The sequence below is a fragment of the Corvus hawaiiensis genome, chromosome 2 (genome assembly GCF_020740725.1).
Source record: "Corvus hawaiiensis isolate bCorHaw1 chromosome 2, bCorHaw1.pri.cur, whole genome shotgun sequence".
NCBI lineage: Eukaryota > Metazoa > Chordata > Aves > Passeriformes > Corvidae > Corvus > Corvus hawaiiensis.
Window position 1 is genome coordinate 101424218 of NC_063214.1, and position 27574 is coordinate 101451791.

Genomic DNA, 27574 nt, shown 5'->3' on the forward strand with positions numbered 1-27574 from the left:
TCTAGGACTATCTCTGGGAGCATCTCTAGGAACTGAGGTTTTCTCCTTTTCCGTTTGGAGCAAAAGTCCTCATCGCTTCCATCTCTCCCTGTTCAAACCTCTCATGAAATTACAGCTGCGTCAGCATCTGCCTATCTCAGCGCAGGTGCTTTTACTCACAAGTACAAGTGAACGCTCCACCCCCCATGCCTTCATGAAATTACAAGGGGTACTCTGATACATCATAGCTTTACAACAGAATTTCAGCTTTAAGCATCTCCTCTTTCTCTTCCCTCAGGTTTTCAGCTCTTGATAGCACTAAAAGCGTTAATCTCACCTAGGCCTTGCAGCTGGAATTTTGCTTATTGCTGTTGCTCACATGATCTCACATGATCTTTTGCTGGACAGCGGGGCAGCTTTAGCTGAATCTTGGCCGCACTGGAGAGGGGGAGCTGGGCTGCTCCGGCTGCCCACAGTAGGTCTTGGTGGGGGGGGGCGGTTCTGCAGGTGGAACAGGGCCTATTGGCCCCTGGATGGCTGTGGCCGGGCCCGGCCCCCATACGAGGCCCGCAGCCACCTGTCCCAGCGCCAGAAATGAGACAGAGCTGTGGGGGAGTTTCTCTATTCTTAAGTGTGGATCACAGAAGCGGTGAAAATTTTAAGTGGCTTAAAGAATTGTCCATATTCAAACTGGCCAGCTGATAGGTTCTGTCTGGTCACAGAGCAAGCTGTAAGCACCCTTTTGCAAGCACATCACTTCCGGGACTATGTTTTGCTAACCCATGACAGTCGCAAGTACATTTTACATTTTACTATGTCTTTACTTTTACGTGGTGATTGGTCATATTTACAATGGAATAAAAGTGAAAAAGAAGAGGAATCAACAATCCAAACAAAATCCACTTGATGAGTATCTTAAACCTTCTCCATACACCCTAGACCTGATGTAGCCATTACTCCCATTCACAGTGCAGAAAGACAGCCCAAAAACATTGCTTACCCTGGCTTTATGTAGGAAAAGTGGGTTTTTTTCTCAGTCTGTAATACTTGTTTATAATTCTGAGATGCTAACTTCTTACTGTGCTGACCTGAGGGAGTACACTTAGTAATCCTGAGTTATTAACCTCCATATTTGAAGGGATAAAAGAGAAAGAGGGATAAAGAGAAAAATGGATAAAAGAGCGGTCTGTTCTCTTTGTAGAGAGAATGGACAGCTAGGGCTTTACGTGCATTCTATTTAAAATCCATTTCTTTGTTTGCTATTACAGGTTTAATTTATTTTCTCTTAATTTTAAATCTTAAACAGAATTTTTTCTTTGTAAAATGTACAGCCAAAATTGTAAAATTAAATAGGCAAAATACTACATTTTCCTAAACCTGACGTCTTCTTTTCGATGGTCATTAAGCTATGGAGCTGTAGTTATAATATTCCTGACACCAGTGGTCTTATAAAAAATAATTACAAACCTTTTACTTAAAATATAATATAATAATATTAAAGCAAATTTCCTTTAAAAAGCTGAAATGCATCACTGATAATTTTCCAATATTTCAAATGCTGTTTGCACTCTGGCTTGTAAGTTTTTAACTTATCTCACAGAATTATACTTTCTTGTTTGTGTTTTGTGATTAATTCCATCTGCAAAGCTCACGTCTGCTGGTTGTTTACGTCTGTAATCAGCTGTGCAATCAGACAACTAAAGGTGTTGAATAACTCAGCTAGTTTACATGCATTCCCAAAAAAACCCCTGCAAATATGGGGAGGGCGGGGTGGGGAAGTATCATCCTATCATTAGTGAACAACAATTGAAGACTTCTCAGCTCTGTTTTGGACTTTAGAAAGGGGTGAGACTTTGCAATGGTGATGATTCTTACTCCAAGAATTTTGAATACACAGACAGTTCTGCATTCCTGGTGCAAGTTGCTCTGGGCACTGAAGGTGGCTCCTGACACCAAAGGGGATCCAGTGAGGTCTGAATCGCCATCAGGCCACTCTGCAGCAATCACACCATCACTGATCATATGCACATTTTGCTCGTACTCATTGATACCTTTTTCCTATCTTTCCCTTGGGATAGCATGATCAATGTCAGTCCATGCAATGGGTTGGCTTTGCATTTCAGGAGTCCCAGTGAATTAGCCTTACTCTTCAACATCAAAAGTGATTTTTGTTCAAATCACTAGCTGTAACTGTCCAGCATGCTTGGCTGTAAACTGAGAAATCTGAGGATAAGATTCACTGTAAAATAAAGATCTAGGTTGTGTTCCTCCATAAAAATCCTTGATAAGGTGATAAGTGTTACCTTTTGACAAATAAATCTCAGGTAGTTTTTAATTTAATTAGTAGAATGCACATTTTCCCTCTTCACATTTGAAGTAGCCTGTGCTTTCCCTGGGAATCTTTTAGGTCAGAGTCCATTATCAAAGACAAGGACTCTGTCTAATTCATAAGTGAAAACAACAAAATGGGTACTCGGAATTCTTGGACTTTTTGGTTTTGAATAGATTATCTAAAATTTTATCAGACATTTCTTTAGATATTTTTAAAGAGAAAAGTTACTGAGAAAAACAGATAAGAGCAACAAATTTTTGCTTTTTCTATGGGTACAAACCTCAGTTATTAAAATCATATCAATTTGGCAAGAACAGTTGAAGTGTTTTTGATTATCAAGGCAAGCCACATTAATTCAGCCATACATTTGAAGAGAGCATTTATCTTATTTCTTTTTATGTAAACCTAACAGAACTTAAAAAAACCATACCAAGAATGACATCTCAACTATGAAACCCAGCAGGGAAGATGGTATTTAATCACTAGGATTAGAGTCACATATGTGTTGATGGCTTCTTATCTGCAAAGATGAATTCATATGAACCATAGTGTTCAATCTTGTCAAACATATTGATCCATTGTTAGGAATTTAAATATCCTTTCATTTAACTTGAAGCATATGCTAAACCTAAATGTTTATACCTGGCAGGGGGAGGGGAACAGGAAAGTAACAGGGGAGAGAGAGAGATGAGCTAAAAGGAGATTGCCTGCCTATACTTGTGTGATGTATAGCCCATTTAACAGAGGATTTTATGGGCTGCAATTACCTGTGCCTCTCATGAGAGATATTTTTCCTTCATTTTAGCCATCCTAGTCAAACAAAAAATGTGTGTGGCACACTTTTAGTCTTATCATTGCCACCAAAACAGGTAGGAAGATGCTATCATAATTTGTTATAAGTCATTCTAGTCTGCAGTATTTTTTAAAATTTTCTGTAGAATTTTTTACATCAATTAATTGCGGATGAAATTTGCCTAGCCTCACGCCGCAAAGCAGACTGGATATTTAGCTATAGAACAAATTCAGTTCACAGAACTATTAGAAGTTTTCCAGCAAAACACAACCCTCCTAAAGCCAGATGTTTTTCTAGTCTCTAATGGTAATTTGTCCGTATCAAGGTCATAGAAACAGCACATCTGAGAAAATCATTTTATTCTGTCCTGGTTCCAAACAAGACGGGGTAATTTTTGCAGTAGCCAGGAGGGGGCACGGCTGAGAGCCACCTCATGTCATTGCTGGGAGAAGGAGGAAGGGATTTTCTCTTCCTGGGAGAAGTGTTTCTTCCAGTCGAGAAAATGTGGCAGAGGGAGACATTTGATATTGTCTGTTATCAGGAAGTTTTCTGTGTAATTCTTTTTTTTATACCATTTTTTATTAATATTGTTGCTGTTACTGTTTGTTTTCTTGTCTTATTGCTGTTGCCAGTAAATTGATCTTATGTCAAAACATGGTCTTTACTTTTTGTGCCTCTAATTCTCCTCTCCCACCCTCTGCAGGAGAAGGGGAGGGGAAAAGTGGGGGGAGCAAGTGGCAGCATGGTTTTAGTGGGAGCACTAAATTGGAGAATACCATTCCTAAACCATGACCACTGGCATGTCTCTGAAATGACTATTTTGTTTGGCAGTTACTTAACTCTTATAACCAAACAAACACCAAAAATGAACCAAACAACAGCAACAACAACAAAAAAAACCAAAAAAAAAAAAACCAAAACCAAACCCCCCCACAAAACCACAAAATGAAACAAGACAACTAATACCTCTATGAAAAAGACATTTTAATAACAACCAACAAGGTCAATACTGTGGTAGTACCTTCAGATGGTTTAAGGGAAGGAAAAGTGTAAGAAAGGTTTGTAAATTAATTAATTAAAAATGTAGGATGTTGTGTAAAAATAACAGGCAGACCAGAACAAATAACTACAAGAGCTCACAAAGGATGGTCTCAGTCACCTTTGTAAGAACACATCTCAAATACTCAGTATGCAATCCCTCCCGATAGGCTGTCCTAAGTGTGCAAGTTTTAGTATGCTCAATATGTCAATTAGAAGTAGATATAATAGAAGTACAGATTATTTATATTGGGTACTCTCATCTCATCTCGTCTCGTCTCGTCTCCTCCCCTCCCCTCCCCTCTCCTCCCCTCACCTCCCCTCCCCTATCCCCTGCTCTCCTCTCCTCTCTTTTCCCTTCAGCAAACTTTCACACAGGTGTGAACTTCACTAAGGATACAGAACTCTCTGCTGAGGTTATAAGGAGTATCAATTTTGTATCAGATACACAACTGGCTTTAAGAGGAGCACAGATGACAGCTATGCACCAGCTCCTTTCATGTAGATGTCAAAATGTTCTTCGTACCAGAAGGGGTTTTCAAGCTGTTTCTGACACAGTTGAGTCTTCACTAGAAAATCAGAACTGAAAGGACCTGTAGACAATTTCACAAACCAAGTTCCTTCCACCGACAAAAATAACAAGTATTTGATTAAAGGAATGTGTTTAGGACACATGGAAAGTGTTTAGGACACTCCAGACAAAAAAAAAAAAATTTCCAGACACTGATTTCAGTTACCTATGTGCTCTGTAACATTTATAAAATGGTTACTAAGAGTTACATAACATAGGCTAAGGAAATATGACAGGGTGAAATTACATAATTAATAAATCTCCTTACAGTAAGATTTGCATTAGAGAGGGGAAAAATCCACCATGTTTTTCTGTCTCATATTGCACTGAAAAACATAAAATCAGTTACCTAATATGTTTGGTCTGAAAAAAATGAATGCCATGTGTTTTGCAACATTTCAGATGTAGCCATCAATAAGAACAATGTTGAAGGCTATAATGGATCAGTTTACAAGGCTGCAGTCATAGGCCTCCAGGAAATCCATTTTGACTTAATCAGCTTTCCAATTTTTCAGGTAAAATGTAGCAGTTCTGGATGATATCCAAAAATGAGGACACAGTAATAAAATGATTCAATACATTTTGCATAGTCTTCACAATTTTTAAATCAAGATGCTATCTTAGCAAACATTAACACTTGTTTTTCCTCATGTTCCCTGTTCCTCCCCGTTTTTTGGTGCTGTAATGAAAACTCTGCTCTCCCTTAAAAGCAGCTCTTCTCTACTGTACTTAAAAGCAGCTTATGATATCCATGTCTCTGCAGATATTCTGCAGCAGGTTAAATACGTGAAATATTACTATGTGACAAAACTACTGTTTGCTGAAATTACATTCCGCTACAGCAAAAAGACACTTCACAAGGTACAACACTATTGAACGTCTTTCAGCATTTTCTAAAAAGGAAAAACATTCCCTAGTGTAGCACTTACCTTCTCTATCTTCAGCACAACTATCATGGTCCTGTGCTTGACCATAGCTCTGCTGATTGACTCAGGATCATGAGAAGCAGCAGAGAGATAACCTCTGAGAACAGCAGCTGTTCTTGTATGTCACAAAGTCACTTCTCTGCATTCCTGGCAAAGTGTACAGAGATTTTTCTCCTATTTAAGTCTAACTGCATTTCACATATTTTTGTTTATCTCTAAAGTTCATGTGCAATAGAAAATAACTGAGAACAGAGATAAAACTTGTGCATTTCTGAATTTGCTTGGTTAACAGCTAGAACGACTCCTCTCCTTTTCATGATCTGAGGCAGAGAATCAGAGGAGGCTCAGAATGATTGATCTGTGTGCGTCTTCCTCTTGCCCCTACTTGTTTCTACCTACCCTGCGTTTGGAAAAAGTAATTGGGAATAACACTATTTTGTAGAAATACCATATTTACATTCTTCTCCAAACAAACTGCATCATTTTATGAGGAGCTGGTGGCAAATGTATTTTTCTATCAGTTGTGGATCTGTGTGATCTCTTACTAAACACTTCCTTTTCACAAAAAGTAAGAGGGTTATCTGGACAAAGAACCTCTAGTTTGAAATTCCTAATGCTTTTCATTTTATCACATTTGAGTGTAAGATAGCAGTTTTACCTGCAGCCATACAGTGATTTGTATTGGATACTGTTACTATTAGACACATTGCCCACATTCTAGGTATGTAGGTAGAAGTAATCAATTAAATTACTAGCAAGACATCCAGATGATACTGTGGAATCTGCTTTGTCAAATTTATAGGAAATTTAATTAACTTCAGTACTCCAACTTCCAAAGTTCTCTAAACGACAAAAAGTTGTTGTCTATATAGCTCTTTGTGAAAGGAATAGTCAGTAACACCACCATAATACACTTTACTTAAGTAACCATGACATCATGGATGAAATACAGTCAAAATCAACATCCCCTTCTATGGGCAAATTGCTCTGTTTGCCATAGGGGTTGACTTATATGTAGAAACCTGTGTTTCATAACAGAGTGTCTTTGCATATGTTTTTGAGTTGAGTCTTGCTTCTGTTAATGCAAACAATTTTCCCATCATAATTACTGCTTTTACAGTTTTGCTAAGGACAAGTGGAACTTAGCAAAACATGTTTCTCTTCTTTCATTTCATTTGAGTGTGAGGTCCTAGATGGTTTATATCATGGGTCACGTCCTTTTTTCCAGCTTCCTTTTCTACCATTCTGTTATTCTCCACTAAATAATGCTCTCTCTGCTCCCTTTGAATCCAAGGAACCTTGGATATTAACAATGACCCTGTTAATGTTTTATTTCATGTTCCAGTTTCATATTGCAGATATTCTGGGAAAGAGCCACAGAGAAGCGCGAGCTGGAATGCTCTCTCTCTCTGCTGAAGCTTGTTTTAATCACAAGAGTGAGCCAGCACCTACCATTTTGAATATGATGGCTTAGAGCCCATAAATCAAAGGGCTGAAGAGCAGAAGAGACCAACAGCCTTTCTTATGCTGCCCCCTGCCCTCCAGTATATACCTTTGTTTGGGGTTTTTTTGACACTGAGTTACCTGGTGTAGACACAGCCACTGGCACATTCACTGAGCCCTCCTGCCAGGGGTGGTTTCCTTGGAAGTTCTGGAAAGGGCTTTAGTTTGAGTTCTTGCCCTTCTTCTGTCCTTCATCATAATAGGGTAATTAGACCCACGACTCACACTTGTTGGCCAAAGGGAAGGTTAATATAAAGTGTTGATGAGAGTCATGTTTCCCTTGGGACAGAGAAGTGTTCTGAGAGAACTCCTTTTCCTCCAGTCCACTATTTCCATTTATTTCCATTAGTTTGACAAAAAAAGCAGTCCTACCTTGTCAATGCCAAAACACAGTAAATTCAGTGAAGATACAAACTGGTTAAATTAGAAACAAATGCATGGAAACAAATTAATTGGAAAAAAAAAATAAAGGGTTGCTGTATTTTTATTGTCTATCATTATTCTAATATTAAAAAAATTAGAAACAATTTTTTCATATGGCCTGTGGAATTGCGGAATTTACTGCCTACCTAGTGTTTTTGGTGTCTAAATTTATATAGATTAAAAAAAAAGGCAGATTTCTGTATGGATAACTAGTACCTAGAGCTAGCAAGAAAGCAGCAAATTTCAAGCTTCATTCTCTACTTGTTAAAGATACATATGAATTTTAATGTAGTAGAAAATAATCAGATTTTTTTTAATATGAATTTTCTTGCAATTTTTTTTTCTAATTTGGATTCTACTGAAGACATTTTTTGGAATACATGCAACATGCGTGATCTGGGCAGAGGTTTCTTTGGTTTAAGTATAGCATTCTTTAGAAAGACATCTAATCCAAATGAGGAATGAATATCTCAGCTTTTTCTGATCTTTATTTGTAGAAGGCAAATGCCAAGCTTCATAGAAGTCAGACTGCATTTTAAAATTAATCCTGTTCCAAGGCAATGAATTTTATTTGAATATATCCAATGAAACCCCCATTTATGTAGATCTTTGCAACCTGGAAATTCTACCAAAATTAATCCCATTGAAGTTCCAGTAAAACGTAAATCCTAATTCACTTGTGAGGTAGAAAGCAGTTTAAGTTCCAATACAAGAGTTTGTACATCACCAACTTGTCTTTCTTTTCTTTTAATTTATTTTCATGACTGAATTTAGCTCCATCTTGCTGCACTGATCCTATTTTCCAATGATAAAAACTTGGTCATGAATTTTTGCCTTTATTTTCTGGAGGCTGGAATCATTCTCAGGATATGCCTGAAGCACATGTTCTATATTAAGCCAAATAAAATTAAATATATCCTTAAAATTAAGCTGGTGCTTATTCTTTGCTTAACAAAAATGAATTAACCATGTGTTAACTATTTACTGGGATTGAAGTCTGCTTGCTGAGTTAGAGGCTAGACTTTTTTGATTCGTTTTTAACAGTCCTTTTCATAAGAACACAGATGGAGCATTCAAATGTCCTGATTGCTCACATGTTCTCATGATCTGTAGCCAGGATCTGGTATGGATTTTTTTCAGTTCAGACAGAACAGGACTTCATCTGGAAAGCAGCAGATGGAAGGAAGGGAGGGGATCCAAGTTTTTAATCCTTTTTTTCATTTTTCTTTTCTGAACAGATGTTGTTGAGATGATCGAGCTACAGAGCCACAAATCCAACCAAAAACTGGGTAAAGAAATATATACAAACATATGTTGATACTTGGTACATGGTTAATCAGGCAGGCTACAGTCATCTACTGCTGACATGAGTGTCTCCCTCACATATAATGGAGATGACAGGATTTTTAGGGCTACTGTAGAAGAAGGATTTATTTTTGTGTGCTGTTTCGATTTCTCATTCAGTCAAGAGAAAGCTAACAACAATAATGAAAAGTACTTTAGTAACATTTAAATGGTTCAGCACAGGACCAGGAAGTTGGTGAACAACAAGCTGAACAGTACACAGGAGAGAATTTTACCAGAATGGTAGAAGGTTATGGCATATTGGCTCAGGTTCACAGACTTCAGTTTGGGGCCATAATCTCACTGACAACTGTCAGGTGTGATACTAAATAAATGGAAAAAATAATTGTAGGCAATAGGAGTTGCTGATGGGTTAGGGAGCAGTATTTTTCTGATTATTAATTTTCATCAAAAAATAAGGCTATTAAATTAGACCTACAGGATATGCTGATCTTACCATGGTGGTCATGATGAAGTAATTCTGATTTTGTCAGTGATATATTCATTAATGTCTCTACATCTATAAAACAAAACTCATGACTTTGATGGCAATTCCTTCGAAGTAAAGTATAAATGAGATGTGTCTCACTTTTACTTTTTTGCAAAACTCACCTGTTAAATTAAATATATGCAAAACTTAGAAAAAGTTACTAATTACAGCTTATTAAAGCTTCTTCTACCTAGTAACTTCCTTGTTGAAATTCAGTAATTATGAACGAAGGGGATCCCAATAGGCACCTGTTTTACACTTGAAAGCTCAGAATTATTGCTCTAAAGTAAAACTTTGTGCTATGTAACATAAATCAAAAGAGGAATTATACAGCACTATTTCTGTTATCGTGTCTGCGAAGACTAGAAATGGAGTTCAGGTTGGATGGGACAGGTTGTTGTCACTATACAAACAGTTATGACTGCAATATCCATGGCCAAAGGAAACAACATAATATGGAGAATACTTACACTGAATCAATATTTACTCTTTTTCCAAAAAATGCCTCCATGTCCTTAGAATGGAAAGCATTTAACTGAAAAGCATTATACTATATGTATAAAAAGATTATGGCACAGTTTAGGTCATATCTGACTGACTGTTACAGTGCGGATACTGCATCACGATGTATCAGACAATGAGGCCCGTGGAAAAGAAATATATATGGACCAATTCTTGATAGATGTTTTTCAGAGATGTTTATTTCTCCAGCCGCATGGCCGGGACTCTGCCGAGGAACTGAGGCAATCACGGGACCCGAGGGTCCTTGCCCGCGCAAGGGAACACAAAACAACCACTGGGGAACGAGGCTGACCAGGGGCAGGGAAACCCCGTGTCTGTCCCCAGGGCCCATCTCCCAGGGCTCCATGGCAGGGGGGAGGGAGGGCCCCAACAACGGACCATATGGAATAAAATGTCCTTATTTTCTTAAGGTATAAACAGACCACTGTAAAAGAAAATAATTAACAGTCTAAATAGAAGATGTAAAAATTTGAGGTTTTTATAAATACAGAAGGAAGAAAATCTAAGGAAACTCACCATGAATACTCAAGAGTCTATAATTCATTAATTTCTTTCCTGAAAAAACACCGTTAAATCTAACACAGTTAAACATCAGGCATGTCTAGAAAATATTTTTGTGAGGAAGACTATATAGAAACATATAATATTAAAAAACCCTAAGGTCAGAGAAGGCTTCTCATAATACATGGAAATTGTCTGATTTGACATATTTCATGTCTCTCGTCTTTATGGAGTTTGACATTTTACCAAGACTGTGGAGTACCTCATGGATACTCATTAGAAATGTAGGGATTTAAGTCCTGAATACAATAATTAATTTTATAAAACTGTCATAAAGCTACATACATACTATAGCTTTCTTTAGACAAGGTAAAAGACATTGCTTCCATCATGTCATACATGTAATAGTGGACTCAACCAAAACCTGTCTATGTATTTAGCATTTTATAAAGGGGCCCTTACCCTTGTACTGACAAGATGCCAGAAAGAGACAGAAGTAAGAGGGACAGATGAAAACATAAACATTTAATGGAAATTATGGTAACCAGGAAAATAAATTTTAAGTATTTACCTAAATCAAATCTGCAATTTCTGCACTTTAAAAATACATAGCAAAACTCTCTGTAGGGAAATTGGTGAAAAATAAGGGCTCAAGGACAAGGTAAGAATAGAAATTAAGGACAGCCTACAGAAAGTTATTTGGATAAAGGAGTTAAGGCCATAACTTTATCAGAATTGAAACACAGACACAGGAAACATTAATTTCACAAGATTGAAAGGGAAGGCTACATGGTAGATGGAAAATAAGGATATAAGGAAATGAATGAAATATGATGCAAAGAATTTTGGCTAAATTCTAAGATCATATAACTTTGTATAGCTGCTAGCAGGTGATCAAAATATCAGAAAAGATAACGAAAGAATTACAGAATAATGGAGGTTTTAAGGGATGTCTGGGAGTCATCTCATTCAATCACTAAGAGGAAAACAAAAAATCCACAGAAAGTATAACAGAGTCCCTGTTGCAAAGAAATGGGGGAAAAAAGAAAAAAGACAACACAATACAAGTGGAATAGATGGACAAGTATGGGATGAGGGAAAGGATAAACATATTGATAGCAATAACGGTGTCAAAAACATTACAATGGGATAAAAGCCAATCCAGAACAGATTTCTGGTTAAGATCTAAACAGTAAGTAATTCAAGTGGAAACAGAACAAGACGTTTCCAATGCAGTTGCAATAAATTGTCTAAATAGTTTCATAATATTCCCAGAAAACATTATGATGTGAATAGAACAAGGTTGGATTCACTTAACAGAAAGATGCTGTTTTAATTTAGCATTTATCAAAAGGACAAATCATAAATATTCCAGACAATTTATCAAAGTGTGAAAGTCTGAGTGGTAACAGAATTTTTGTGCTCTAGTTTTGAGGAGGAGAGTAAAAGATGAAAAAATATCATAGAACCAAAATAAAATTGCATTTCACTTTTAATTTATCTCCAGTCAAGTACATGTTCACAGGCATTAGGCATTAATCGTATGCTGGTAAACCAAACAGTTCTGGTTGGAAATCTTCCATGGACTTCAGCACCAGTGTTCCCTTCTTTTTAAGATCTGGATTTAATTTTTCATCTGGAATCATAACCACTTGCATTCCTGCTGCCAGGGCTCCTGTGACTCCATGTGGTGAATCTTCAAACACAAGACACTGAGAAACAAGGAGATGAGGGGGAAAAAAAATATTAATGTTACTATGAACTTCTAATAGATTGTTTTAAAAGAGAGAATGATCCTGAATGAAACTTAGTAGGAAAACTAAATTTCGTTCTTGGCTTAGACACCTCTAATTAGAACAAGAGCAAACCTCTCAGTTTGAACATCTGCATGGTAATTAACCTTTAATTAATTTCAATTCAAAAAACATCAATACACTTACTTAAATCCCAGAAACGGGTTACCCAGATGTTCCTAAGTGCTTTGTTTTATAGGGATGGGTTTAATCACAAGCTTAAAGTAAAATTAAGCAAGTGCCTAAATACCTTTATAAGCAGGCAATTTAACTTTTCCAAACCAACTTACAACCTGCAAAACGGCAAAAGCAGTGCTTTCACTTACAGGTGTGGCATTTCCTCAGTGCACAAGGCGGGGAACACTAAACTACCTAGGTCAACAGTAGGACTTTGGATGAGTGGAGACAGACACCACTCATCAGAAGACTGCTGTCAAAGTCATGCTCTATTTGCTTAATTCTTCCAAATCAATGATGAGAAAGAAAATAAGCAATTGGAAGGTTACATTTAGAGAAGAGACAGTTTAGTCAGGCAGAAGTTCCATGCCTTACAATAGTCACAATCAAAAGATTGCAGTTTGGAAGCAAAGTTGTTAAAAATAATCATACATTATTTGTGTGGATTTTGAAATTTAACATCAGAATATTGAATAATAAACATATAAGATAAATATATAAAAATCATATCATCCAAAATGTTATATATTAAAAGATAATGTTTCTGGAGCTCATTCCCATTCCAGAATTTATATAATGAAGCATCTCTTCCTGCCTCTTCCTGTCTCTGACCTGCAAATTCACTTTGAATTTTTGGTCATGGACAAGCCAAAGCAACTTTTGGCATCCAATGATCTGAAAAATTCCGACCACGGTTTCTAACACTTCAGCAATTCATACTGCATTTATTATCAGTATTATTAGCACTGCTACTACTACTAATGCCAAAATCACTGCCACAAGTAATTTTAGTAATTGAAAACAGATGCTGGGATGGTTAGGGCAATTTTCCTCACATCTACTAATCATGTTCTCTCAGGCACATGGTGTGATTCCTGAGGCTGTCCTGTGCAGGGCAAGGAGTTGAACTTTGATTATCCTTGTGAGTCCTTTCCAACTCAGAATATTCTATGATTCTATCAACATAAAACAGCATACTGCACCTTTTAGGTTCTCAAACACACAATTATTTCACTGCAGAACATAAAGGATGCACAGTGTTTGTTCTGGCTGTGGTCTAAGGGAACCCAGATGCAACTTGCAAAAACTCTATTACATTCAAAGAAAACATTTTTGCAAGATTTCTTAAATTTCTGCCCTATATATACCCATCTATCAGAGACTGTGGAAGGGGAAAAATAAAAGAACCCTCTCCTGATTTCCTTTCTTTTTAAAATATTGGTTCTTGCCTTTCAACATGTCAGCGACAACTTGGAGTCTGTCAAGTGAAAAATAAAAGGTACTTTCTACCTTGCATGTAATAAAGTAAAATTTAATTAATGATTTGTAGTGAGCCAAAGGAATCACATCAATGTCTTTTGTGCTCATTTCCTTCATACAGTTACTGCATTCCATTTTGAACAATGTGATACTTTCAAATGTTGATACTATCTACAAATATGTAACCAGCTGATCCTGGAAAGCTTGGTATGATTGCTATTAGAATGGAAGCATGGCTCTGCCTATAGGTTTTGTTCTTAACAATAGCTTAGTTCATGACATTAAGCACTCTGAGGACAATAAATGAAACTCTGACAGGCTTTGCTTTTTGAAGAATAAGCTTAAATGTTGCAGAGAAGAGCATTGTCAAGGCCTTTCAGAAACCTTTTCTGATCCAGCTCATACGAAAGAATGTACTTCATTGCTCTGCCTTGAAAGACCTAATTGACTTCCATGATGTCACTAATCTTACTGTATGAGAAGAGCTGATGATTATGGAAGGCAATATGCATAATGAGAAGCTTAACTAATTCCCTGGAACTAGACACAATTAAAACTCTTAATTATCAAAGAAACCAGGCAAATGACCCATAATTACAGTGTCTTGCGTGTTACAAGAAATAAGTGTACTAGGTCTTCCTTAAGTCTTCCTTTCTACGGAAACTTATTGTCAACAGCACAGTCACATTTTTAATGGATGACAACAGGTTTACAGAGGTTCACACACAAAATGGATTTATTAATAAATAAAAATGTTATAAACTCTTCACTGTCCTGGACCACCCACACACTAAATTTAGAGATATGAAAGCAGCCAAGTTCTTTCCCATTTTGCGTAAGTATTGCAACATCAACATCACTCCAACTGAGAGACAGATGAGATTTATACAGACTTCAGCTGAGATTCTGGCTGCTTCTCTGCACTATTTCTAAAACTTATGTCACTGATCAATACTACTGCTATGAGATCTCTCAAAAGGTCATGCTAATATAGGACAGTTCTCACTTTGGAATGAACTAAATGCTTAAAAAAGTAAAGTAGGAAAGTATATTAATTTATATTTCACTCTATGAATCTAGAAAAAGAAAAATTAATCACTTAACCAGAGGAAGAAATAATACCACTGCAGCACCTTATTACCTTATCTTCCTACATGAAATGTAAGAATATAAGAAAAGAGTGTTAGTTAGGCTCTTGGTATGTACAGCAAGCCCTCTCTAACCTACATACTGCAAAAGTCTGGATGGAATAATTATGTGACTACCAGGGATATCCATAAATGTTATTGCTATTAGTGATAACTAAGAAGCCTGGAAGGATAAAAGATTAAAATCAGTTTTGAAACTAAGATTTTGGAAAAGCTGTGAAGGTAATATATATGCATAGGGAGTGCTTATCAAACAAGCATCCTTGACCACATACGACATTACTATATTGGCTCTAAAAAGACTGAAGGATGAGACTAAAGATGCCATGATTTATACACACAGAATTATCTGCAAATTTAACACTACCATCTATTGTTCTGTAAAGAAAGAATGAAAAGAAAGTTTTCATCATCTGTCCTCAAATGACACAGAAACATTTGGTATCAGAATGTGACACATTATGTTTTGGACTTCTTATGGATAGCATCTTATACTCTGTAACTTCTTTATTTTTAATTGATGTTTTCCCCCTTCATAATCAAATCAACTGGTCAAAAGCATGATGGGTTATTTGTAAAATTTGCACTGTAGAAATATTTGGTACCCTTACACATTAATTTATGTATATATGCCCAACACAGTCTTCTGTAAGTGTTTAAGGACTAATTCAAATTTCATCATATCTCTAAAATAGCCCCAAAACAGGCTGCAGGAAGAAATTCACCAAGTACAGCCAGGTCACATGGATATCAAAATGACATTGTTGATTTCTGTAAACCAGCTCAGGCCTTTCATTTCTACATATAACTTGCTGACTGTTCATTGTCAGAAGTATTTTTACTTTTTTCTTTGTGAAAAATTAGCCCATACTATATGGTTAAAATTCAAAACTAAGTAGTATCTAAGAAATAAATTATCAGTCTGAAAGATATTACTACTGAAATCATGGTTTGTGTTTTGTTCAACAACTTTTATAATTTTTCCTTGCTCAATTTTCTTTAGATTTTCAAAATAGTTCCAGTACTAACCAACTCTGTTAGTCATGTGAGTGACCCAGAAATTTTCAAGAACCATAATATAATTCAGAATACAACACAGACCTATCCATATCCCACACAAAATACTGAGATGCTGAAAAGGTGCTGTTTGTCATTTATGGGAGGTGGTGGAAATTCACAAAAAGAGAGAGGAAACAACAATTTTAACATGTCATAACACAGATGCTGGACTACTGTATAGCTCAACTTATGTTTTCTTTTTTCTTATGTTTTTATATTCCAAGTACCTGGGAACAAGGGGAAAATGTATTTCTGGGTGACCCATTTACCATCAGAATTACTTAAACATTATTGAATAAATCCATTTTAAGCAGCTGCAATATTTGCAGTTTTGGTCTTCTACTGTGTTAATTCTCTGATGAATTAATGAAAAACAGTAATGAAATAACGCGCTTAATGTTTCTCTCCTAATCTTTGGACTTACACTCCTTCCAGAAATAGTTGGGAAAAATCCCAATAGTGAATACAATAATGAATTACATTTCATTTTATTTTAAGGACATGTGCCAATTTGACCAGCCAGGGATAACAGAATCATATTAAATATGCTGTTCAGAAAGTAATGCAGCTTACAGCCCTACAACTTAGTTCCATTAAGGAAAATGAGGAGTAAGCCAAGATGTTTTTAAATGCTATAAAAAATGAATAAACAAGCTGGAAACTTAAAATCAAACTAATTAAGCACCAGAGTATTCAGAATACTAACTACAGCCACCATTCTTTATGAGTCAATGATTCATATTAAGAACTGTTTGGAAATTACATGCACATATGCTTTTTAATTCAGATTTTTACTAACTCACTACTAGTATGTTGCAGACCAATATAAGAATCAAATTATTTACCATAAAACAAAAAACATAATAGCATAATTTCAAAAAAGAAAAAAGAAAAAAAAAAAAAAAAAAGGAAATGTGTTACATCTGCACATAATTAGATCACTCTGTTTCTAGCTCTTGCATAAATGCCACTTTACATTTCAGCCCACACCAGCAATTCCTCTCTCACAAACCAGTTCACAGAATGTCATCTCAAGGAAGACCAGAAGGAATAAAATGGGGAAGAAGGAGGAGAAATTTCATATTTCTTGCTTGTTTTCAAGACTTGATCAAATGAAAGAAAGTGTTTCTGTGAGTGACAGTCAGTCCCAGACACAGCAGCTCTGTGAGGCAGGGAGAAGGTCACATTTACATGCGGGGTTACTCTGATCATTCCAGATGGCTGGAGCACTCTTTTCACAGAGCTCTGTGTGTTTAGAGGACAGCACACTGGAAACTCTGTATGCTAACTTGTATTACAGGCCTCAAGAAATTCCCAGGCATTTCGGAAACAGTGTCTGATTATCCCAGCAGCAGAAATCTAACTCAATCAACTGCAGCTTGGATTAGCTATAGAAGGGTATTGTTCTTTTATGGAGAACACAAGGCAAATACTCAAGATGTTCTCTACTGAGGCTACTCATATTGCATAACATGCTGGAGTTTTATGTCACTTATCTCTAAAAGTGGCCAAAAAAAGTAATTCTGTACAATGAAATAGTTAATTTGTGCTGCCTTCCTTTCCACAGAGAACTGTCTTTACCAAACCCACTGACTTCCTTGACATGTAATGCTCAACACATTCAAACTAAGCACCTTGCACACAGAGCTCAGAACTCTAGGACAAAATACACTAAGAGGGGTCCCTGGAGCCCATTTGGAAACACCCTATCCAACACATGTCCAGCCTAAGCAGGCTGCTCAGGTCCTTGGCCAGGTGAGCTTTGAGCATTTTCAAGTATGAAGATTCCACAGTATCCTCCTGGATACCTGTTCCCATATGGCGAAGCCATACCTAGGGTGAAAATGGTTTTCCAAGAATCTAGGAGTTTCTTGTGTTCCAGCTTGTCCCTGTTGCCTACTGCATGATCACTTTGCACCTTGGAGAAGAGGCTGGGCCCATCTCATGAGCAAACACATCAGAGATACAAACCAGGTACACCCAAAGGAGGAACTGTTTTGATGCATCCAAATTCTAAGCCTCAAACTGAAACTGGAAGTAGGCACCAAAAGTATTTCCTAAATAAAAGCAATGAACTTTATGCCACAGGGAATGTGGACAAACCCACAGGTCCAGGCTGCCAGAGCAGGTACCCTTCCTGTTTGTTTTGTGTAACTGGACACCATCACTTGCCTACAACTGCCTCAGCAGGTGCTGCAGAAGGCACTTGATTCTCATGGAGCAAGCTAATTTTTTAAAAATCTATTTTGGCAATAGTTTACTTTTGTTCTATAATGTCTTCTTGACCAGTGTTATTTTCCCACACAGGAAGACCAGCCTGCATGGTGAAATTTACATGAAAGTGATCTAAACATTATTTAATTATTGTATAATATTTGACGGAAGTGTCAATAACAGCCCACATATTGCTTCAGACATACAGTAATTTCCTAATTTCTTCAATAAAGAGAAAAAGGGTGAGAAGAGGCATTAACCTTTAAAGAGGTTTTCATTGGGAGTGCAAAAGCATTATGGAAAAGGTCATTTTTTTCTATTCAGGACAAGCTTCTCATTGAACTGTACACAAGAGTGTCACCAGTCTGGAGTGACTTGGTGAGATATAGCTGTGTTACACTTTAACTCTTCATGATCAGGAAGAAAAGAGCCTTTCATTCAAAATTCAAAGCTGAAAGTTATTATAGAGAATATTTAAGATTATTAGCATAAAACTCCAAGCACAAAGCCAGAAAATACCACCTTTAAATAAAACAAACAAAACACTAACATAATTGTAATAATTATTTTCTTAATATTTCAACTACAGAAAAAAAATACATTAAAAATGGCAATTCGCTCTTCTCAACATAGATTTCAGAGGAAAGTGGAGAAGAATGTACAAAACTAAGTTGGAAAAAATATTAACTCCTGAAGTTAAGAGGAATATAAATGCTCCTGTTGGACAGTATTTGAATCATATGGGTTCATCCCTTCAACTTACCATCTTATACCTGGCATACTTAAAGCTGATTGTATGTGTAAAACCACGAAATGGCTGTGCAAGGATTTATGAACGTGCTCTTTCAACAGTAGCCCACCTGTGGGCATTGGGTTATGGTTAGGAATGTCATAATTCCATAATTTATTTTTGCAACAACAATCTAAAAATACCACATCTGAAATGAAACGCCTCATTACATCAATAATGAGATCTATTTAAGTAACTGTCCTTGTGATTTCAAAAGATGATTTCTCAGCCTTTTAATTTGCAAAGCTGCTTTGACTGTGCAAGCAAATGGAGCTCAGAACTCAAAATTTCTTACATAATTTTCTTTACCTGAGAAATTATTTCTGCATGCTAAATACACTATTTCTAAAGAATCTGAACTCTACCACCAAAAGTAAAAGAATTAATAATAAAACCCATATTCCTACATAAACTATGTATGATATACCCTTTTTGAACTATTTATCATGAGAAATAATTAATTCAATGGAACCACTCTCCTAACCCTGAAAGGATTAACTAAGTGCATGGCAAGTTCTACTAAATCAATACAATTATTATTGGTAAAAGCAAATTTTTTAATAAGAATGTATTACGTATTAAGAGGAAAGTTTTAAAAAAAAGTCATAATTATTTTTTTAAGATTTCAGTAGAGAAGTCATGTTTTTCATATTCATCTCTAGATTGTTTTTATCAGCTTCCTTTGTTTATTTTGGGGAAGCAATAGTTACCTAGGTACTTCAAGCTATGAAAAATGCAGAGAAGGAAAGCCAGTTAATATCAAACAGTTTTATGTGAATCAATCATTAAAACAGACTCAAGAAAATTTCTTTCCACTGTAAACTCCAAGCCCAAATATTTCTGTAAATAAGAAAATTAATATTAATATTAATTAATATACACTTAAAATGAATTCCCATGTAGAAAGTTATTTAAGTCTTAATCTCAATACATTTCAACATGCTTTTGTCAAAATTCCTCTAATATGATCTAGCTATTTTAAATACTGCATAGAAGCACTTTTTTAAATGCATTGATGACACACAGTTATCAAGCTGTGCCTATTTTTCTATTAGACCAACTCTACCAGATAAGAGAATGCTAACAGTAACTTCGACCAAGTGTTTTCAGTTCTTATTTTGACTCAGGAATGGTTACAGGAAGAGTAACAAGTCATTTTCCATGAAAGGAATAAGGGACACAAAATGTAGATGAATGCATCAGAGTAAACAATGAACAAAATTAGAAAAACATGCTTATTTAACTCTGTGTACGTATGCATGTGGATCAATACACAGTGTATATATGGTCTCCATACAGATAGTTTCTCTCTCTGTGCCTTAAGTCTTATTCAATTTAAGATATATATTAGATCAGTAACTAACACAGCCATGATACTCACTTAACATGAACATTAGTTTGGGAATACCAGCCATGGTATTAGCGACTAGTTACTATGCTTGTCACACAACTTCTGCCATGAGTAACTTCTTTTGGATACTCAGTTCTTCAAAGAAGCAAGTTTATCAGTATCTGGATTCTCATCAGCTTTTCTTAATATCATTTTTATTTAAAACCTCCTCCCATTTTGTATATTTCAATCACAAATAATGTTCAGATTCAACAGGGTATAAAGCTGACAGATGGCAGACTAATTCAAAAGGAAAACTACCATGTATTTGCCTGTAAAACAACCTCTCATGCGCAAAGTTCTCAAAACACTTTATCAGGCCGTATGCTTAAGTGAAAACTACTTGTTCATCCAGCACAATAATGATTTTATATTAAAACTAAGAATCACCACTTCGTGAATCTGCTGATCTGAAGCATCATGCATTTGCTGACCTTCAACAGTTTGAGTGAGTCTTTAGAAAAGGGATGCAGGCTGATTTCCCATTTAAACTGTGTCCACTTCTCTGAGACTATTGGAATTGCTACTCTAAAGCTTGCTGCTACATTATTTTGCTAGGTAATTATTAATTACTTATTGCTATGTAATGGCACACAATATACATATATACACAGAAAATATGCAAATGATATATAAGTATTGTATGGACTCAGAATCACATGATTCCAGGATGGCTGGAATGGTGTTAATAATGCCAAGGTTGTGGGTTTGATCCCTGTATGGGCCATTCATTTAAGAGTTGGACTCATGCTCCTTGTGGGTCCCTTCCAACTCAGAATATTCTGTGATTCTGTGATTCCATGACTGAGACTGGAAGCAACCTCTGAAGGTCACCTGGGCCAACTCCCTGCTCAAGCAGGGACACCTACAGCCCAGGAGAAGATCCAGACAGTGTTTGACTATCTCCAAAGAGCGAGACTCCACTACCTCTCTGGGTAACCTGCAACAGTGCTCGGTCACCCTAATGGTGAAAAAGTGTTTCCTGATGCTCAGAGGGAACCTCCTGTCTTTCAGTTTGTGTCCATTGCCTCTGGTTCTGTCATTGGGCACCACTAAAAAATGCCTGGCTCTTTGCATTCTCCCTTCAGGCATTTACTTACATTAATGTTTCCCTGAGCCTTCTCCAAGCTAAACAGTCCCAGCCCACTTTGCCTTTCCTCAAATGCAGTATGCTGAAGTCCCTTAATTATCTCGGTGTCCCTTTGCTGGACTCCCTCCAGTAGCTCAATATGTCTCGTACTGGGAAGTGCAGAACTGCACCCAGTATTTTGCAGGTATGGCCTCACCAGTGCTGAGTAGAGGGGCAGGATCAATTCCCTCAATCTGCTGGCAACAGTTCTCCTCATCAGCCACCTTAGCTTGCAACGGCACATTGCTGGCTCATGGTCAACTCAGTGTCCACCAGCCATTGTAATTACCTTTTCTTCTGACCATAGGAAATCAATTGGGTTTTCTTTCCTGTTCGGAAGTGTGCAGCTAGACTCACTGGTGCAGAGACAGATGGCATTGTAATGGAACTCCTAAATTTAAAGGTCTGAATGACAAATGTGCAAAAAATATAGACAAAACTTATTGCTAAGTGACCATTACAAAACCTATGATGAGAATATAAAGCACTCCATTAGGAAGTGTCTCAGTCACCCCAACACTGATATAAATACATTTGTTCACAGTTAAGTCAAAGACAAATTGCCCTCTCTACAAATGCCTGCAGTCAAATTACAGAGAAGCACCTGAATGAGAGTTAATGTGCTTATAACACACATTTGTTTGGGAAAAACATCCAAGTTGTCTCTGCCTAAGCACAGTCCACCCTTCTTTTCTTCTATTTAAAACAAATTATGTGTATTTATATATTAGTTAGACTACCATGGCATACTGAAAAAGAGTGATTTTACATTGCTCTAACCATCACGACACATGACCTGAAAGAAAGCACTTCTAATACTGAAATACAATCAGTTCAGAAATAGATGCCAATATATTGCCAAGAATCTGGATAAATTGACAAGCAGCTGAGTGCTACAAGCAGCATTTTACTGATAACTTGGAAGCTTCAGCACCCAGACATTATATAAGTATTCCCTAGGGAAACCAGACTGCAGCAGGTGAGTCAAGGTGACAAAGTATCACTGCCACACAGTCCACTCACTGAATTATATATTCTGGCTACCAGGTAAAATATTCTGTGACTACAAAAATAAAAGAGGACAGGCTGCCTGTTGGATGAACAAGCAAAAGAGAATCTCAAACTTTGTGATTCAACACACAGGAAATGGCTCAGGTGATTTTTTTTTCTCTTCTTGTTTTTGTTTTTTTAGACGTTGTAGTGTTTTCTGTTATATTTCAAGTCTTTACTAATTGATTCCAGCTGCTTCTAGTGAGTTACAGATAAGATTCATTACTGAATAGAGAAAATTGATAAATCAAATAGCAAATATGTCTAAAGACTGAGGACTCAAAATCTCATCTACACATAAAGACTGACTCCAGGATTTATGTTCTGGATCTGAAGATCTTTAAGGTGTGGCTAAAAGCACCTGTTTCATAGTCTTCAAAGGCTTGTAAGTTCTAGTCTTAGCAAGCAGAAAAGTGTGAGAAAAAACACTAAACATTTATTTTTTTCCACTGAGCCTGCATCTGCAGAAAAAACACTTCAATACTTTTAAAGCCATAAAGAACAGTCTCCTCATTGACAAGAAAAATCAGAATTTAACAGGTAGTTCTACTGGATATCAAGATGATGGACTAAAACTGGAAAGAGACAATTATTCTGTCTAGAAATACTGTTACTATATGCTCAACTCGGTCACGTTTTGTTACCAAAAGAACCAAAAAGAAGAAAATCTTACAAAATCAAGTGACAATTGTCCTTTTGAGCTAGTTCACATAGATACCCAGTATCTTGCACCTTGATGAAAAGCAAAGATGCTGCTCATGACACTCAAAATGCTTTTCTCAATCAGATGTTCCTGTGCTTAGCAGTGGTAGTGCTGCAGGCTTCTAGCAAAGGTTCTCTTCACGTTTTCCTACTTCCCTTACAAACTAAACTCCCTACTTTAGTTGTCTTCCTAAATACCTTCCTTGAAGAAAAGGAACACAGTTCAGGTAGGCTGATGTTAATTAACAAGAATCTTTCCTTCCAAATATTCTGTGGTTATGAAACATCATATTACTACAAAGTCCAAAGAGCACGTATGGAACATAAGCATTTAAAATTGCCAAGTTTCTACGGAGAGGGATCTGTACATTTTCATATGCAGAAATACATACATATATGCACACACATTAGTTTATGTGACAGAACTGTACAGAGGAAGAAGAACGGCAGGAACAGCAAGGGCAGGTGGGGGACCCTGAAACACCCTGGCCAGCTGCTCCCAGACACATCACAGCAGTCATCAGCCTACCAAAAGCTCATTGCTGTGCTGCATGATGGGGCAGGATGAGCCCAGGAGCCCTCTGAGGTTCTGGCCCAGCCACTGCTGGTGCCACAAGGCCAGACCCACACAGACATGCCAACAGGAGAGGCTCCATGGGTCAGGGCAGTCTGTGGTAATGTGAGACAGAAGGGGCTGATGGGGTGTGAGTAGGGGCCATCTGTTCTTGGCCATTCCTGCATCAGTCTGTGTAGTCTGTCCTGTCTCCTCTAATTAAACACCATTTATGATGGTTTTCCTGGGCAAGGGCTTACTATTGTGCACACACATGTGCATGGAGGTCTCAGTGTCAGTCCTGCCATGCGACCATGTGCCAACAGTGCAGCACCTCCAGTGAGGATGGGTGTGCAAGTGAGGGTGTGAGGGCTAGCAAAGAGAATGCTGGAGTAGCTGGCAAGTAGGTGAAGTGTCCTGGAAGTCCGGCATGACCCTATAGGCAAGAGCACAGTCAGTCCTGGCTCTTAGAGGGACAGGGTAGGCACAGGGCAGCTTTGGCCAGCTGCTGTAAAGATTGTGGCATCTCGGGCTTTCCAAGAGATCTGTCTGTATGTGCACAGGAGAGACTCTGTGGAATGACAGAAGCACAAGACTGGGATCCAGGGACAGTAGAGTACCTAAATCCAGCTGCTGCAAGGATTCATAACACAGGGTGAATATAGGGTACATTTGTCTCATATATTTATGCATGAAAGTGACATAACAGATGATCGCTTCAAGATCATAGGTACAGGTTGGAAAAGACATATTTAAATTCTCTAAAATTCCTAGGCTTATTCATAGCTGCAAAAGTTAATGGAAGGTGTCTGCACCATGAACATGTGTACTTATTGAAAAATTACAGCATTTTAAACATTTGCCAATTAAGGTGATTTTGTTTTATGTTTTCCACTCCAAAAAAGCGAACAAACAAAACCCACAAAAAAAAGCCAAAAGAACAAACTGTGTGGAACACTCATAGACAAAGGCTTTGCAAATAAAATGAGAGCCATGGTCAACTGAAATAATACTGAGCCCTTTGTTGTGTTTATAAAAAGAAATGCAAAAAGATGGTTGGGTTGTTTGGTTTTGTCAGGCAACACAAGCTTTTAATATCTCTAGTCATTCAGACCTTCGACTAAGATTTATTAACCTGTCAAACAAAAGCAATTTTACAACATATCCAACTGCAGTTCATTTCAGAACATTTATTGCTCTGTAAACAGAAAATCCAGATTCTCCTTAAACAATCTATTCCTTTTCTTCCTCTTGAAGCAAGAAGGAAGGCATGGTAGTAAGAGAAATTCTAAGTAAAAAATAAAGAAGGATTTATAAACTTATTTGCACAAACATATAGAAAGCATAAAGTTAGAAATTAAAATGGACTTTTACGGTGACTACCTCAACTGAAAAAAACACCACCCACCATTGGGCAATATGGATAAGAGGGGAAGGGGAAACAGAATAGGGGCACAGCTCCATGTTTACTTTGCATATTTTCTGCTATGCAGCTCAGCTCAATGCCTCTGACAGGTTTAGAAAGGAGGGGGTTTATTGGGAGACTGAAACAGAAGGAGCATGATACCTACCTGGAACACGATCAGGTCATCCAGTCTCCCTTTACAGAGAGAAACATGTGATGCTAGGGAATGGGTTACTGCTTCTTGGGGATAGAGCCTCGTCTGACAGCCTGACAAAGGGGAGGCAGCCACAGCTCCGTGCCCCCAGTACAAACAGTAGCAAGGCTGAGCATGTATCTCCCAGCAGGCACTAGCACACAAACACACACATAAATAAATAAATAAATAAATATACACAACTCTAGACACACAGATCAATGCAGTTATACTCAGCACTCCCAAGGACCCACAGGGTCATTCAGCTGCCTCTTCTCTAGTGCTCACACGCTTGCACTCAGCCTGGCCACTGGCCCTGCAGATGCCTGGGCTGGACCCCCTGTCACCTGCAGTCCCAGGCTGGGGGCTAGTACCTCATTTTGCCCAGTTGCCAGCACCCAGATCTGTGTTTGCTCCAGCCACTGGCACCTTGGACACATGGGCCTCTGCCCGGGTCTGGTTTCAATTGCTGGCCACACACATACAGACCACAGACAAGATGCCCTTCAGCCAGGAAGATTTAGAAGTGGAATTTGCTAACACAGGACACACCACACTGGTAAGGAGTTGTGCATGGCCAGACAAATGTGTTACCTATTTACACATCCAATGGTTTTTATCCCCTTATCCCTCTATTTCCCTGTAATAAATCCTGATCACACCCCAAATTTTCTTCCTCTGCATCCCATACTGAGTGCCACACCCTAGGCAGCATCTCCCCTCAGTCTAAAAGGATTGATCCAGCATTGATTCACCTTGATAGGACTTCTGGGACAGCAGTGGGAGGGCCCAAACAGGCTGTCCCTCTCTGGGGGAGTCCTTAATCTGGGCTCCTGTCTGCCTTTGGGACTCTGCTGCCCTGGCCATATGGAGATGGTCACCTGATAGGATGACGACTTCAGTGACAGGTGTGGGAACTGTTTGGGAAGGTGTGATTTGGGATCCCCCACCTGCTGTCACCTCTCTCAGCTCTTTTGTGGGTCTGAAACAAGCTTTTAACACAAACCCCAACATCTACATCTGGTAGCAGATCTTCCTTAGGATCTTTCCAATTCTATGCAAGTTTATGCATCACATGCTGCTTGATTGCTAACATGCAAGATCAGGAATCCAAGTAGTTTCTTTTACAAGCCTTTATAACCAGGGCCTGACATGCCATACACTACGCTAAATATAGAAATCAATAGAAGAAAAAGTGATACTCAAATCAGACATCCTATTTTTCCTTTCTTCTCAATGCTGCTATTATTCCAATGTTCAGTTTGATCCTAAAGCAATACACCACAGCATGTCACAAGCATTATTATGTCTTTATACTGCCGAGTAACTGAAATCCTTTTATTAAAATACAGCATTCTGTGATGGATTTCTTCATCCTTGGACTGACATTGAGCCTGAAGCTCTTACTAGTAATCACTTTACAGAAAGCCAGATCACATACTCAACTCAGACAGAGAAGCTAAGGACTCAATTCACAGATTTTTAAAAATGGTGTGAAAGCTGGTGAGACTGAATTGTTCTAGCAAAGAATAGACATATTTCAAAATTTCTGAGAAAAACTACACTGAACACCTTTTCTGTATTCAACTTATGGAACATTTTATTCACCATTCATTAGCACCGTATTATTTAAACAAAATCAGAGAAACAAGAAAGTTACTCGACTAAATATTAATCATCTTAAAGAAAATTAAGGCTGTCATTTACTAATATCAGGTGTAAAGAGGAGCTGTAAATATGAAGATATCACTAAGTCTTCCACCGGCCTACTCAAAGTCAACAATCATCTTTCAAGCATACTTGCTCTTCAACTGATTGCTAAGGGGATAACAAAAAAAAAATCAAATTACAGGAGAAAGGGACAGTAATAAATTGTCCAAACATTTTAGAGTTACTAGCTAATGCAATACTAGAAGATGCAACTGACATCAGTGTTTCTAAAGAAAACTTCTTTACTTTGAGAGACATGCCAAAGTGCACATTTGCAGCTGACTCCTCTTTCCACTATCTTCGTGAGATTTTATATTTAGACATGTAGCATCCTAAATGTTTGAAGAGTTTTTGCTGTAATGTTAGCCCTGTCACATCATCTACCAATCCTCTTGAGACAGAATGCTTAGCCTCAAAAAAGTAAATGCTTTTACTATTTCAGTACATACATCATTAACGTATAGACTATTTCCTCACTTTTCATCTACACTCCCTAAAAAATGCTTGAGAAAGCCATAAGGACAAATGGGCTACTGCACACTATTAACTCTTTATAATTTATAATGAAGGTATATAGAT

General features: G+C 37.5%; 1 protein-coding gene across 6 annotated transcripts in view; it reads right to left on the bottom strand.

Moving 5' to 3' along the window:
- Nucleotides 1–10376: 10376 nt before the first annotated feature.
- The window catches only part of LOC125338239 (pseudouridine 5'-phosphatase), a 69624-nt gene continuing 52426 nt past the window's right edge, over nucleotides 10377–27574 (bottom strand). For all 6 annotated transcript variants that reach the window (XM_048328713.1, XM_048328742.1, XM_048328722.1 and 3 more), the window contains one exon: nucleotides 10377–12134. In XM_048328713.1, coding sequence (XP_048184670.1) covers nucleotides 11958–12134 — 177 coding nt within the window. In that variant the 3' untranslated portion in view covers nucleotides 10377–11957. The remainder of the gene's footprint in view (nucleotides 12135–27574) is intronic.